Source organism: Taudactylus pleione, unplaced genomic scaffold (assembly GCF_031769625.1).
Source record: "Taudactylus pleione unplaced genomic scaffold, aTauple2 ptg000032l, whole genome shotgun sequence".
NCBI lineage: Eukaryota > Metazoa > Chordata > Amphibia > Anura > Myobatrachidae > Taudactylus > Taudactylus pleione.
In genome coordinates this window covers 2314734-2330381 of record NW_028284434.1, presented here as the reverse complement: position 1 = coordinate 2330381, position 15648 = coordinate 2314734, and the positions used below count along the sequence as shown (strand labels likewise).

The window sequence follows — 15648 nt, the reverse complement described above, 5'->3', positions numbered from 1 at the left end:
CTCGTGTGTGGAATTATTTTCACCGAAATCCGGACAACAACTTTCAAGCCATCTGTACCCTTTGCAAAGCAAGAGTGAGTAGAGGTAAGGACCTTAACCATCTAGGAACATCCTCCCTCTTGCATCACTTGCAGCACATTCATCAAACGTGTTTGCAAAATGTAGACAGTTTGGCTAACAAAAATGTAACAACGAGCAGTCCAATGTCACCTCCTCTCTGTTACATCCAAGTGCCTGCGATCTCCACCACCAACAATAGCATCATCAACATCCTCAATCTTCATCAGAAGTAGTCCTGCATCCAATTTCTGAAGAAGAATGACTGACTCATCTCCTATCCGTGATTCCTCAGAAGGATTCTTGACTGCTACGCCTGTTGCTGCTGCTGCTGTGAGTGGGTCTTCATCCCAGAAGGGGACCAAGAGGAAGTCTACTTGTAGTACTTTAACAAAACAATTGACTGGTAAACAACCCTTTGCAAGGGGGAGCAAGTATGACAACAGTCACCCAGTTGCTCAGCGGATTACTGATGCCATAACAGCTATGCTGGTATTAGATGTGCATCCAGTATTCGCCATTAATAGTGTGTGTTTTAGACAGTAAATTGAGGTCCTGTGTCCCCGCTACAATGTCCCTTCTAGATTCCACTTCACTACAACAGCAATTCCCAGTCTGTACAAGGACATTATATGTAATATAACTTTTCTATTTTTTGTATATATTTTTGTAATATCAAATCTATTGAGTTTAGCATATTTACAACACTATTTACATTTTAATTATCGTAGAGTGTACTGATCTTTATATTTGTTGTATGCATGCAGCAGTGTTTTTCCTATTCCTTAGTTTCATTTTTGTCTTTCAACAGCACCTTGGTTCATACATACTTATAATAAAATAATAAAAAAAAATTATAAATATTTTATTTATATAGTTTAATTCCAGGGTAATTGTTTTACTTTTAAACAAAGTTTTTATTACATAAGGGGTTACAAGTAAATATGTATTTTTGGCTCGTCTTTCACAGGTCTATATTTTGTATGCATACCCATGTGGAAGTACATCTGATTACGATTTTCAGATCTACAAAGATATTGCTTCTAGCAGCTACGGACATATTTTTCAATATGCAGACACTGATGTAAGTAACAGTATTTGTTTATATATTAGTGTATTGACAGAAATGTGTACCTCAGTCTAGAGCTGGTTGGAAAATCCTAGTCTGGGGACAGTACCACTGCAGTAGCCCACCATAGAGGCACATCCTTAAAAGTGTATAGCACACATGTGCTAAAATTATGATACAAGGACAGTCAAGTATTTTTGTTTATTTTATTCCTCAAATCGGGGTGTAAGCACCCAACCTAATCATACTAACCACATATTCTCTCAGAGAGCAGGAAGGTAACTGAAATGAGGACAACCAAATCACCAGGGGTCTCCAGTATACATTGAGGCTGAAAGGTGATGTCACAGACAGGAGTAGAACTGACAGCTTCAAATGTTCATTGATAGTAAAGAACACTTGTTTTCTGAGTGCTATAGCATTGTGGAAGTTTTATTTCTGATAAATACATTGTTTTTTATGTTTATTTGTGGTAGTGGAAACACATTCTTTGGTTTGAGGGCTAAAACTGTTGAATCATTAAAGCCCTGTTTCTCAATCTTTTATTTACTAAAAGATGTGACCCTTTTCATATTATTTTAGTATCAAATAAATGTATTACAGGGCTTTTGGAGCAGTTTTCACAAAAAAATACTCCAAGCCCTTTAATTTGCATAGTTATAGTAAGAAGATTGATATTCCCATACTTGTAAAGGGTGGTCTGGCTCCAATTTACACAAGTAAATGCCCTGTGATAAGAACGCCACCTGGAGATGGTATTAAGCAGCGTTCCCCCCATTTCTCCTACTCTAACTCAGCCATCTCTGTCTGCTGGCAGGGAAAGCAGAGCTCCAGTAGGTGTTTGTGATCACATGGCATGTCTGATAGGCTGCAGCACTGATCATAGTGAAAAAGTTAAAATAAAAAAAAAAACACTTACCTGCACCCACACCGGTTATTGATGTGCTGGTGAGGTCCTCTGGGGCTCCAGCCAGCTGGTCTCCGGGATCCTGCTGTGTGACCCCGGTTAGCCTCTTTATGATACAGAGCAGCTGATTGGGGTTACTTAGCACAATCCAAGAGACCAGCTGACCAGAGTCCCAGGGGACCTCACTGGAGTACCAGTTGGGCAGGTAAGTGTAAGTTTAGCAGCGGCATGGGGGGGAGGAGTCATAGCAATGCTTTGTCACTGTCAGGGTATTTTTTGCAAAAAGAAACCCATAAAAGTGTGCAGGATTTGCACAGCCAGAGCTTTCTAGCAGGCTCTGTCCCTGCATGCCATATTTGATACATCCTTGTTATAAATAAATAGAGCCCTAATAGTTGTGAATTATGCTTTTCTAAATTTTATGTTGACAACATTATAAGGGGCTCTATTTATTAACATTATTTTTACAAAAATATAGTGAAAAAGGGTGTTTTCACACCCTTTTCACATTATTTTAGCATCACCTACAGTTACTAAAGGGCAATTGGAGTAGAATTCGAAAAATTCTACTCCAACCCCTAAGTACCACTTATTTTTAGTAATCAGATCACATTTCCCATAATTGTAATGGGAAATGTAATCTGTGTGCAAGTTACTAAAATAAAATGTGAAAAAATACTGGGGGAAGCCCTGTGATAATATCCAGGGTCTCCCCCGGTTACCAGACTCCTGCTCTGCTATAACGGGCAGAGCAGAGCCCGGAGCTGGCCCCAATGATCAGTTGTGTGGTCTAAATAGATACACTGCTACACTGCAAAAAAAAGGAAAAACAACAAACTTACCTGAGTCCAGGGACCGGAACTTTATCGCAAGCTCTGTCCCTGCAATGGATTTGTAGTAAATCCCTGTTATATTGCCTAATATCACAGGGATTATCACACTACAATCTGCATTACAAATGCGGATTGTAGTAAATAGAGCCCATAGTGTCTACAGTATCATTTAAAGTGCACTTATGAACCTTGCTAATACTATCAATACTAATAGTTCCAAATGTAAAGGGCAACAGAATATGCTGAGCTTTATAAGAAACGTAATAAATAAATATGAATAAATACATTACTACACCAGCTGTCCTATTATTTTATGTGCTTACATGGCAGACATGTAAGCACAACAATAGCAACACTTAGATGCATACAAGCAAGGTTAATGCATATTGTATATAAACAGAAGCATATATATATTTATACATATAACAGCATTCTTCTAAGCTTGAAAATTACTGCACTAACAGGAGTGTTGAGTACGTTATGTAGAAAAGAATTGCATATGGGTGTATAAAAATGGTTGACAATGAAAAGGTCAACACCCAAAGGTCGATATGGAAGAAGATCGACATGACAAATGTTAGAGAGTAGAGAAGGTCGACAGGTACAAAGGTCAAGAGGTTGACATGGAAATGGTCAACACCAAAATGGTAGACAGATGTTGTTTTGTTTTTTTAACCCTATTCTTTACCCTAACGCTAAACCTAACCCTGCCCTTGGTGCCTAAGCCTAACCGCAAAGTAAGTACCTGAACCTAAATGTCCCTTCAGCAGCCGAACCCTAACCCTCCGATAAGTGCCTAAACCTAACCCTAACCCCCAAAAAATGTGACAACCATTTATGTGTCAAACATTTCCTTGTTGACATTTTGAACCTGTCAACCTTTTTTACAGATCGACCTTCTGTACAGTCAACTTGTTGTCATGTCGACCTTCGTCCATGTCGACCAAACAACTGTCAACTTCTTCCTTGTCGACTTTTCGAATGGTATCCTTGCAGACAAATTTTAGAAAATGTTCTTGTTGACACCATAATCCTGACACCACGATCAAAATCATGGTGCTAGTAATACTGTATGTTGCCGTCAAGAAAGTCCCAAACATTGTGACCCCAAACCCTAATAGGAATACACAAATAACAAATATGCGCCTAGTTGTGTGCACAATTGTTATACAAATGCATTAAAACAACCTACTCAACAACACACATTAACTAAATATGCCAATATTGTGTGTATATATAAAATATATATGATTCAGATTTATCAGAAAGTGGATAAAAGGAACAAAAAAGAGCAAATAAGAATTAATCTGCATGCAGGAAAATACTCTTTTGCATGTAGTGAACAAATACTGGCAGGGCTAATACACGGTTTCTGGGGACTTTAAGCAACATTTCACCCACCACCCCTGCTCCCTGAAATTCATAATTTGCCATGCATTAGTGTCCCCATTTTATAATATGCCACACAGTACTGTCCCAAATTTATATTATACAATATAGAATTGCCCAAACTAATGTGCACACAGCAGAGCCCCAAAATCAGGACATATACATGATGGGGCAGCACTGAACAGGATATGCAGATGATGGGTAGAAACAGAACAGGACATACAGATGACGGCGAGGTAGCACAGAAAAAAAGACAGATGACGGGGAACAGCCAGTGCTGGCCTGACCATTAAGCACGGCACAGAGTATAAAAACCTCACCCACCTGTCTTGCCTCTTGCTCTCACAGAGATAAGTGGAAAGGGAGAGAAAGCTAGGGGAAAGGGAGACACTGGGCGGTGCATGAGTAAAGTGTAACTTCCCAGCTGTAATCAGGTCTGGTCACCACTAGGAACATCAAGGAGCAGGACATACATATAATGGAGGGAAACAGAACAGGAGATACAGATGATGGTGAGGCAGCTCAGAACAGAAAATATAGATCAGCGGTGGCCAACCCATAGCTCTCGAGCCGCATGAGGCTCTTCTGAGCTTCTAATGCGGCTCGCGGCTTGGCAGACCCCCATTGTTACTGGGATTGCTGGTCTCTAAAGCCATAAGAGGCTAAAGAAGCCTCTGATCGCTTCACAGGCCAGTGTTCCCAGTAATGCAATACGCGGCTGATGTCATGACGTCAAACGCGATGTTAGGAGCCCGTGCATCTGCTGGATCCAGTTAGATCCAGCATGCGGCAGAAGAAGAAGTAGCAGAGACGGAGCGGCGGCAGAAGCAGCAACAGCGATGGCGCGGCGGGACTCTGGAGCCCTGACGTCGTGGAGTGGTGCCAGCACAAAGGTAAGTTTCTTCATAAGGGGAGCTAGCGCTGGGGGCATGACTACAGGGAACATTGCAGGAGGGGAACTGCTACAGGGGGCATTGCTTAATGGGCACATCTACAGGGGTCATTGCATAAGGGCCACAACTACTGGGGGCATTGCTTAATGGGCACAGCTACAGGGGGCAGTGCTGAAGGGGCACAATTATTGGGGGGCATAGCTTAATGGGCACAGCTACAGGGGGCATTGCATAAGGGCCACAACTAATGGGGCATTTCTTAATGGGCACAACTACAGGGGGTATTGCAGAAGGGGCACAACTGCAGAAGGCATTGCATAATTGGCACAGCTACAGGGGCATTGCATAAGGGCCACAATTACTGGGGGCATTGCATATGGGGCACAACTACAGGGGGCACAACATAATGGGCACTGGCATTCTTAAAATACATATTGAATTCCAGAACCGCATAAAATACTTTATGTGAACGTGGCTATTTCAATGTTTTCTATGTTGCTCTGGCTTTTTCTTTCACTTCAACAGTGAAAAATGAATATCGGGAAGATTATGGAAAATGTTTATTTTTAATGTCCTGGGCTCGCCCCCAGCGTGACTAAAAACGGGGGTGTGACACAAGGTCATGCTCCTGCAAATGTCATACCAAAGGCATGAACAAAAAATGGGGCATGGCCTATGGCATGCGCATGCTAACGGCTCTTTCGATTGACTACATATATTTTTTGGCTCTTTACCTCTGACTGGTTGGCCACCCCTAATATAGATGATGGTGATGCAGCACAGAAAAGGACAGATGATCTGAGTCAGCGCAGTACAGGACTAACAGATGATGTGGGGGCAGCACAGTACAGAACATAGGGATAATAAGGTAGGGGTGGCTGCACAGAAAAGAACAGATGATGGGGGCAGCACAGAGCAGGACATATCAGGGGCATACAGATGATAGGCAGGCAGCATGGAACAGTACAGATAATGGGGGCAGCACAGAATAGGACATACAGATGATAGGGGGGCAGAATGGAACAGGACATACATCTGATAGGGAAGGGGGACAGCACAGAACAGGACATAGTGATAATAATGGGTAGCATACAAAAGTACATACAGATGATGGGCAGCAGCACAGAACAGAACATACATACAGGGCCGGTGCTACCATTAGGCAGCTGCCTAAGGGCGCCGGTTAATGGAGGGTGCCACTGAGTCCACAGGGCGAGTGTGTGTGGGGTGTTTAAAGAGTGCTGGCAGGCTTGTGTGAGGGGGATTTAAATAGTGCTAACAGGGTGAGTGTGTGTGTGGGGTTTAACCACTTAACTGGCAAATATTTTTTCCAAAAACAGCTCAGAAATTGTTGGGTTTTTTATGATTAAATTAGGTCAAGAACAAATATTTAAAACTTATTCAACACTTTTTTTACATAAAAAAGTAAAATAACATAAATAAAATGTTTACATTTTTTTGTAAAAATCTGAAAATAGACTAACATTGATTTCTTTATCAATGTATCTAGCAATCAAGATACATCAATTATCGGTGCAGATGATGGGTGTTGGGGCTGCTGTTTCCCCGGTGATTGCTCCTTTCTGCAGCTGCTGGGAATTCATGCTACTGTAACATGGGGCAGCGCTGGCTTCACTAACCCAATGGCTGCTCTTCACTGCAGCCTCCAGGTACACACTTACAGCCGTATTCAATTTGGAGCGAAAAGTCTGTGCTGGACTTTTTGCTCCACATCGCAGCCTTTCCAGGGATAACATATCACGCGCGTGCACGCTTTATCCCCATATTGAATTTGAAACCAGCTAAAACTGGGCCCGGTGATACTAGGATCGGCGAAAAAAAATGGGAAGTTTCAGGAAATAATTGTAGGACCCCCCTAAAGATGTCCAGACCTCGGGGATCACTATGGGTACCCCTGTTTTTGCCTGGAGAAGAAAGTCGGGGTTTTTAAATAGCTGCAGCAGGTTTTTTTCCCCCGACATTGAAGAACTGATACAGAAGAGCACATAGGTTTTTATTTCTTTTTTTCTAAAAGTGGTCTCATCAAATTTGGGGTACATGAAAATGGGTACTAGCATATTTTTAAGTCCCTAAAGGTAATTTAAAAAATTCTGCAAAAATACACCTGCCACTACTCTGCGCAATAAAAAAAACACCTGCCACATACTTGGGAACCCCACCAGTATTAATTTCGTTAGTTTGGCATTTTGTTTGACTATTTTTTTTTCACCCCAAAATGTAAAAAAAAATTTTTGGGGTGTCCCTATTTTTAATTTTTTTATTTTTTTTGTACCATTTCATTTTAAGGGGGCATTCCCAAAAGTACAGGCTATTTTTTTATAAGCCTGCACTCCTAAACCCCATATCTGAACTTTTTTTCACTTGCTATAGCTAATTGAATAATGATCCCTGTTTTTTAAAAATGACCCTTGACCCCATTTACGAAAAAAACGGGAATTTTCGGGAAATATGCCTGGGACCCCCCTAAAGATGTCCATACATGGGGTATCACTATGGGTACCCCCGTTTTTGCCTGCAAAAGAAAGTCGGGTTTTTAAATAGCTTTGCAAGGTGTTTTTTCCTGCCGCGGCTATTAGAAACCCTGATTTCCTTCAGGAGATAAAAATTGGGGTACCCATAGTGATCCCCCATGTCTACACATCTTTAGGGGGGTTCCTGGAATATTTTCTGAAAATTCCAGATTTTATTACCCTCTAAAAAAACTGAATAAAAGTTTTTTAAAAAATGACATTGGGCCCCCCCCCCCCCCAAAAGCCAAACCAGCCCCAGGCTTGGCAGGCAGTACAAGTTTCTAAAAATATGGGGAACAAAATGTGTAGGGTTCCACCGTATTTTAGAAACCAACACCAGGCTGCAGGGACTATTGCTGGTTTTAAATATAGGGGGCAAAAAAGACGTGGGGTTCCCCCTATATTTAAAACCAGCACCAGACCCAACCGACTGGGGTGTAATGCCACAGCCCGGAGACCCAATCACTGGGGCTCCAGGTCCAAAGCATTAGCACCCCAAGTCGGTCAGCGCAAGCCGGTGATCTCGGTGGAGTCGGGGACCCCCAAAGAAGGGTCCCCCCTCTCCCGAGCACCACAGGCTTACACTGAAGCCCGGGGCTCTTCCACATACCCAGGGCCGGTTCTCCCATTACGCATGGTACGCAGCTGCGTAAGGCGCCTCATAGTGAAGGGTGCCTCAGCTGCGTACCATGCGGGACGCGGGCAGACTGTGTCTCTGTGACACAGCTTCACCGTGTGTGTAGCGCTGACCGGATGGAGTTTGGTCAGCGCTACACAGCACAAACACACAGCCGCTGCCGGCGGCAGATGTGTGTATGTTTTAGCAGATGATGAGAGTCAGACAGACTCCATCGGCTGCTGCTCCCACTGGCAGAGCTGGACATCTTCCGGCTCCCGCAGTAGGGTAATGGGAGTGACGTCATGACGTGACGTCACTCCCATAATGCAAAGTGGCGGACGGAGGAGCTGATCTCGGCAGCGGGACCAGGAGCAGGAGCTGGTGTCAGGTAAGTGTTTTTTTTATTTTTTTATTATGTCTCTACTGCGGGGGGAGGTTGATTACTACTGGGGGCACTACAAGGGGGGGACTACTGGGAGCACTACAGGGGGGGAATACTACCCGAGGGCACTACAAGGGGGGATACTACTGGGGGCACTACAAGGGGGGGAATACTACTGGGGGCACTACAGGGGGGGGAAATACTACTGGGGGCACTACAAGGGGGGGAAATACGACTGGGGGAACTACAAGGGGGAATACTACTGGGGGCACTACAAGGGGGGGGGAATACTACTGGGGGCACTACAAGGGTGGGAAATACTACTGTGGGCACTACAAGGGGGGAATACTACTGGGGGCACTATAAGGGAGGGGAAATACTACTGGGGGCACTACAAGGGGGGAATACTACTGGGGGCACTACAAGGGGGGGAAATACTACTGGGGGCACTACAAGGGGGGGAATACTACTGGGGGCACTACAAGGGGGGGAAATACTACTGGGGGCACTACAAGGGGGGGGAATACTACTGGGGGCACTACAAAGGGGGGAAATACTACTGGCGGCACTAAAAGGGGTGAATACTACCGTGGGCACTACTAGGGGGGGGGAAATACTACTGGGGGCATTACAAGGGGGGGAAATACTACTGGGGGCACTACAAGGGGGGAATACTACTGGGGGCACTACAAGGGGGGAATACTACTGGGGGCACTACAAGGGGGGAATACTACTGGGGGCACTACAAGGGGGGGAAATACTACTGGGGGCACTACAAGGGGGGAATACAACTGGGGGCACTACAAGGGGGGAATATTACTGGGTGCACTACAAGGGGGGAATATTACTGGGGGCACTACAAGGGGGGGGAAATACTACTGGGGGCACTACAAGGGGGGAAATACTACTGGGGGCACTACAAGGAGGGAAATACTACTGGGGGCACTTCAAGGGGGGGATACTACTGGGGGCACTACAAAGGGGGCTACTACTGGGGGGACTATTACTAGGGGCACTATATAATGGGCACTGCATAGGGGGGTACCACTACTGAGAGCACTGCATGGGGGGAGTGCTATTGGGGCACTATATAAGGGGCTTACTACTGGGGGCACAAGGGGCACTGCACTGGGGGGACCACTACCGGGGACACTGTAAAAGGGGCACTGCATAGGGGGCGCCAAAAAAATACTCGTTTACCAAAAAATTTGGGCTAGGGTCGGCCCTGCCCATACCCCTGGAGCGGTGGGTATGGGGGTAAAAAGGGGGGCCAAATAATGTAAAACTATTGTATTTTACAGTGGAACTACAAGTGCCAGCAGACATGCGGCACCTGTAAATTCACTGTAAAATAAACAGTTATTTCAGTTTTTTTAGAGGGTAATAAAAACGTGAATTTTCATAAACTGTTCCAGGGACCCCACTCAATATGTGTAGACAAGGGGGATCAAAATGAGTATGCCCATTTTTATCTCCAGAAGGAAGTCAGGGTTTCTAATAGCTGCGGCAAAAGCATAAATGTGACTTTGAAGAAAGTGATGCAGAAGACCATTTAGAATTTTTTTGGGGGAAAAATAACTATGCCCAGCAAATTTGGGGTACTTGAAAATAGGGGTCAGCATATTTTAAAGTTGCTAAAGTGACTTGAAAAAATCGTGAAAAACCCACCAGCCGCAAGCAGCTGCAATGAAAAAAACACCTGGGGCATACTTGGGGATCCCCCAGAGTCAAATTTGCTAGTTTTTAACTTTATCCCCCAACATTTTTTTTTTGGCCCCCAAATTCAAAGTGCTTTTTTTGGGGTGTCCCGAATTTTGAATTTTTTTTGACACAGATTGTTTCAAGGGGTCATTCTGCAGGGTGCAGGCTAATTTTTTTAAGCCTGCACCCCTAAACCCCAATTCTGCATTTTTTTTCGCCTGCTAAAGGCAGGCGAAAATTTATCCCGTTTTTACATTTACTTTTCGCCGGCAGCGAAAACTCAATGTGATTGAATATGGGGATAATGAAAATCGGTGAAAATGACGTCATCGGCAAAAAACTTTCGCCGATTCTGACTTTTCACTCCAAATTGAATACTCCTGTTAGAGGCCAGTGATCACATCACTGTAATGATTTCCTGGCAGCTGCAAGGAGCAGCACCGGGTACACATAGGCAAAAGCACTCACACTGACATCACTAGTGAACGCCTCCATGGGAACGCCACCATCTGAGCAGCAACGCCCCCGGCACGCCCACCAAAGGGGGCGTGCTGTCAATCAACATCGACAGCATGCCCCCTTTGGTGCGAGACCCATAGCGACGGCTTGGCCGTCGCTATTCTGGTCTCGCGAATGCGCACGACGGAGCTCCCTGTTGTGTAGCGTGACTTTTAGCGCACAGAGGATAGTAGGTGGGCACATCTGCAGATGATAAAGGAGGCATCCTGAAACAGAACATACAGATTATGGGCAGCTGCACAGAACAGGACATACATACAGTGTATCCGGAAATATATAGGGCAGTACAGAACAGGGCATACATACAGTGCATCCGGAAAGTATTCACAACGCTTCACTTTCCAAATTTGTTATGTTACATCCTTATTCCAAAATGGAATAAATTAATTTTTGTCCTCAAAATTCTACACACAATACCCCATAATGACAACATTTAAAGTTTTTTTGAGATTTTTGCAAATTTAATAAAAAAAACACACTAAGAAATCACATGTACATAAGTAATCATGGCCTTTGCCATGAAGCTCAAAATTGAGCTCAGGTGCATCCTGTTTCCACTGATCATCCTTGAGATGTTCCTACAGCTTAATTGGAGTCCACCTGTGGTAAATTCAGCTGATTGGACATGATTTTGAAAGGCATACACCTGTCTATATAAGGTCCCACACTTGACAGTGCATGTCAGAGCACAAACCAAGCATGAAGTCCAAGGAATTGTCTGTAGTCCTCCGAGACATGATTGTCTGGAGGCGCAAATCTGGGGAAGGGTACAGAAAAATATCTGCTGCTCTGAAAGTCCCAATGAGCACAGTGGCCTCCATCATCCATAAATCCATAAATTGAAGAAGTTCAGAACCACCAGGACTCTTCCTAGAGTTGGCAGGCCATCTAAACTGAGCGATTGGGGGAGAAGGGTCCTAGTCAGGGAGGTTACCAAGAACCCGATGGTCACTCTGTCAGAGCTACAGTATTCCTCTGTGGAGATAGGAGAACCTTCCAGAAGTTCAACCATCTCTGCAGCAATCCACCAATCAGGCCTTTATGGTAGAGTGGCCAGACGGAAGCCACTCCTTAGTAAAAAGCATATGGCAGCCCACTTGTAATTTGCCTAGATGCACATGAAGGACTCTCAGAACATGAGAGACAAGGTTTGAACTCTTTGATGTGAATGCCAGGCGATATGTTTGGAGGGAACCAGGCACCACTAATCAACAGGCCAATACCATCCCTACAGTGAAGAATGGTGGTGGCAGCATCATGCTGTGGGGATGTTTTTCAGTGGCAGGAGCTGGGAGACTACTCAGGATAGAGGGAAAGATCAATGCAGCAATGTACAGAGACATCATGGATGAAAACCTGCTCCAAAGCGCTCTTGACCTCAGACTGGAGCGACAGTTCATCTTTCAGCAGGACGACTCTAAGCATACAGCCAAGATTTCAAAGGCATGGCTTCAGGACAACTCTGTGAATGTCCTTGAGTGGCCCAGCCAGAGCCCAGACTTGAATTCAATTAAACATCTCTGGAGAGATTTGAAAATGGCTGTACACCGACGCTTCCCATCCAACCTGATGAAGCTTGAAAGGTGCTGCAAAGGGGAATGGGCAAAACTGCCCAAAGAGATGTTTGCTAAGCTTGTGGCATCATATTCAAAAAGACTTGAGGCTATAATTGCTGCCAAAGGTGCATCAACAAAGTATTGAGCAAAGGTCGTGAACACTTATGTACATGTGATTTTTTAGTTTTTTATTAAATTAATTTAGCAAAAAATTGAAAAGAAACTTTTTACATGTTGTCAATATAGCGTATTGTGTGTAGAATTTTGGAATATGGCTGTAACATAACAAAATATGGAAAAAGTGAAGCGTTGTGAATACTTTCAGGATGCACTGTATAATAGTGGGTAGCACAGAACAGGACATACTGATTATAAAGGCAGTACAAATTAGGACATTCAGATGATGGGGGGCAGCATAGAACAGAATATAAAGTAAATTTGGGGTAGCAAAGGACAGGACATAGAGGTAATAGGTGGGCATACAGATGATGGAGCAGGACTGAACAGGGCAAACAAAAAATAATGCAGCACAGAACAGGAGATACAATTAATGGGGCAGCACAGAACAGGACATACAGATGATGAGGTGGTTTGGAGTATGGTACAAGATATACTGATGATGGGGAGCAGCACAGAACAGGACATACAGCTAGTGGGAAGGGGCAGTAGCATCATGAGGGAGATGTGGCGGTTGCGGGCCACACTATGGTTTCACCCTGGTAGGGGGTCACACCAAAATGCCAAATGCTGCAGTGACAGGAGCCAAGTGCTGCAGTGTGACATTCCCCTGCAGAATCCGGCTCCTGTCATAGAAGAGGAGCAGACTGCCCATCTCCGGGGGCAGCTCAGCATCTCCGGTGATGCTGGGCAGCCCCCAGAGTGATGTTATTGGCCACGCCCCCCGCTATTTAGGTCACGCCTCCATGTGTGGTTTCCACTGAGCGCACTAGGTGTCACTAGACCCGGTGATGCCTATCGAAAGGGGGCAGCACAGAACAGGACAAACAGATGATGGTGAGGCAGCACAAAATAGGACATATATATGATGGGGGCATCATTGAACAGGACATACAGATGATGGGTGGTCATAACCGAAGAGGACATACCAATAATGAGGGGGGCGACAGCACAGAACAAGAAATACAATGAGAGATGCGTTAGCACAGAACTGGATAAACTGTACAGATGATGGGGGGCAGCACAGAACAGGACATACACATGATGGGGGCAGCACAGAACAGGACATACACATGATAGGGGCAGCACAGAACAGGACATACACATGATGGGGGCAGCACAGAACAGGACATACACATGATGGGGGCAGCACAGAACAGGACATACAGATAATGGGTTGTCAGAACAGAAAAGAACATACCAATAATGAGGGGGGGGCGACAGCACAGAATGAGAAATACAGACAATGAGAGATGCGTTAGCACAGATGAGGGAGCAGCACAGAACAGGACATACAGATGAGGGGGCAGCACAGAACAGGACATACAGATGATGGGGCAGCACAGAACATGAGAAGCTGATGATGGTGACGCAGCACAGATGAAGACATACAGATAACGGGGCAGCACAGAACAGGACATACAGATTAAAGGGCCTGATTCATTACAGATCACAATTGCCATTACACATGCAGACGGCCGATTGCTGCACACTGCACATGTGTATGCAGAGGCACTTACAACCACGCAGTGCTGGGGTGGAAAGGGACATGGCATAAACGTGGGAGGCATGACCACGTTCCCTTAGGATAAAATAAAGTGAAAATAAATTGCACGAGGAGAGCGCTGTGAGACCCTTAGCCGGGCGGAAAGCAGAGGGGGGGGTCAGCGTGATTGCTCCCCGCCACAGGCACAGAAAACTGCTTGGGCTGCTGCAGGGAAGTCACAAGCAGTCTCCCACTGCAGCCCAGCACACAGCAGAATGCGCTGGCCTTCTGTAAAGGAAAAGGAAGGGAGGGTGGCACCAGACCAAGACCCCACTGGGCCCATCCAGCAAGCATGTGCCCAGGTAATTAGTAACCACTTCCCCCGATCTCCGCACCCCTGTGTGTATGCATTGCAGTGCGCATGCGCGAAGGCATCACTGCGATTGCAGAGACCAAGCAGACCCATCACAGAGTGATTGACAGGAAGTAAACATTTGGGGGAGCTGATGAGAGGGTGGTCAGCAAAATTCAGGCAAGTCAGTGCTTTTCAACACAGTTACTGGGGCATGCATAGTTTAGCCACTGCGATGGCATACTCAGCTTGCGCTCCCACTGCGTACCGGAAGGTTAGCTATTTCTGAGTAAGGTCTGACCTTGTGTAATTGTGCATGATGCTCCGATGTTACTTGATGGTACCGATGTTTTCGCTGACTTGCAAGATTTAATGGATGTGAGTAAGGGGAAGTGAGCATCTTTATTTTGGGATGCAATGGCATTGCGATTGCAGACATTAGCATATTATCACAATGGGTCTGCATGCATAATCGCAGCTTTGATCTCAGATGATGGCAGGGCAGCATAGAACAAAACATACAAATAATAATGGGAAAGAACATCCATATTTGTCCTGCTACATCTTTGCCGATTGCGCTACAAACATGCGCACACATCATGCCATGCGATTACCCGCAGCACCATACACACTGCAATTGCACCATGCATTTCTATGGTGGGCGCAATTTGCTGCATATGCAGCAAAGATGTAGCAGGACACATCTGTAACAGAACATATAGGTGATGAGGTTTGTTACAGTACAGTAAAATACATACAGATGATGGGTGATAGCAGCACAGCAAAGGACATGCAGATGATGGTGAGTAGCACAGATCAGGACATACATATAATGGCAGGCAGCACAGAACAAGATATATAGATGATGGTGAGGCAGCACAGAACAGGACATACAGATGATGGGGCTAGCATAGAACAGGACATACAGATGATGGGGGCAGCCCAGAAGAAGGCATAGAGATGACAAGGCAACAAAGAACAGGACATACTGATGATTGGTGGCAGTACAGAATAGGACATACAGATAATAAAGGGGGAAGCACAGAACAGGACATACAGATGATGGGGCTAGCAGAGAACAGGACATACAGATGATGGGGCTAGCAGAGAACAGGACATACTGATGATGGGGCTAGCAGAGAACAGGACATACAGATGATGGGGCTAGCAGAGAACA

The 15648-nt window shown here is 45.0% G+C and overlaps 1 protein-coding gene across 1 annotated transcript in view; it reads left to right on the top strand.

Moving 5' to 3' along the window:
* The window catches only part of LOC148538908 (uromodulin-like), a 202808-nt gene that overhangs the window by 88318 nt on the left and 98842 nt on the right, over positions 1 to 15648 (top strand). The window contains exon 5 of the mRNA XM_088451929.1: positions 1028 to 1141. Within this exon, the coding sequence (XP_088308055.1) occupies positions 1028 to 1141 (114 nt within the window). The remainder of the gene's footprint in view (positions 1 to 1027; positions 1142 to 15648) is intronic.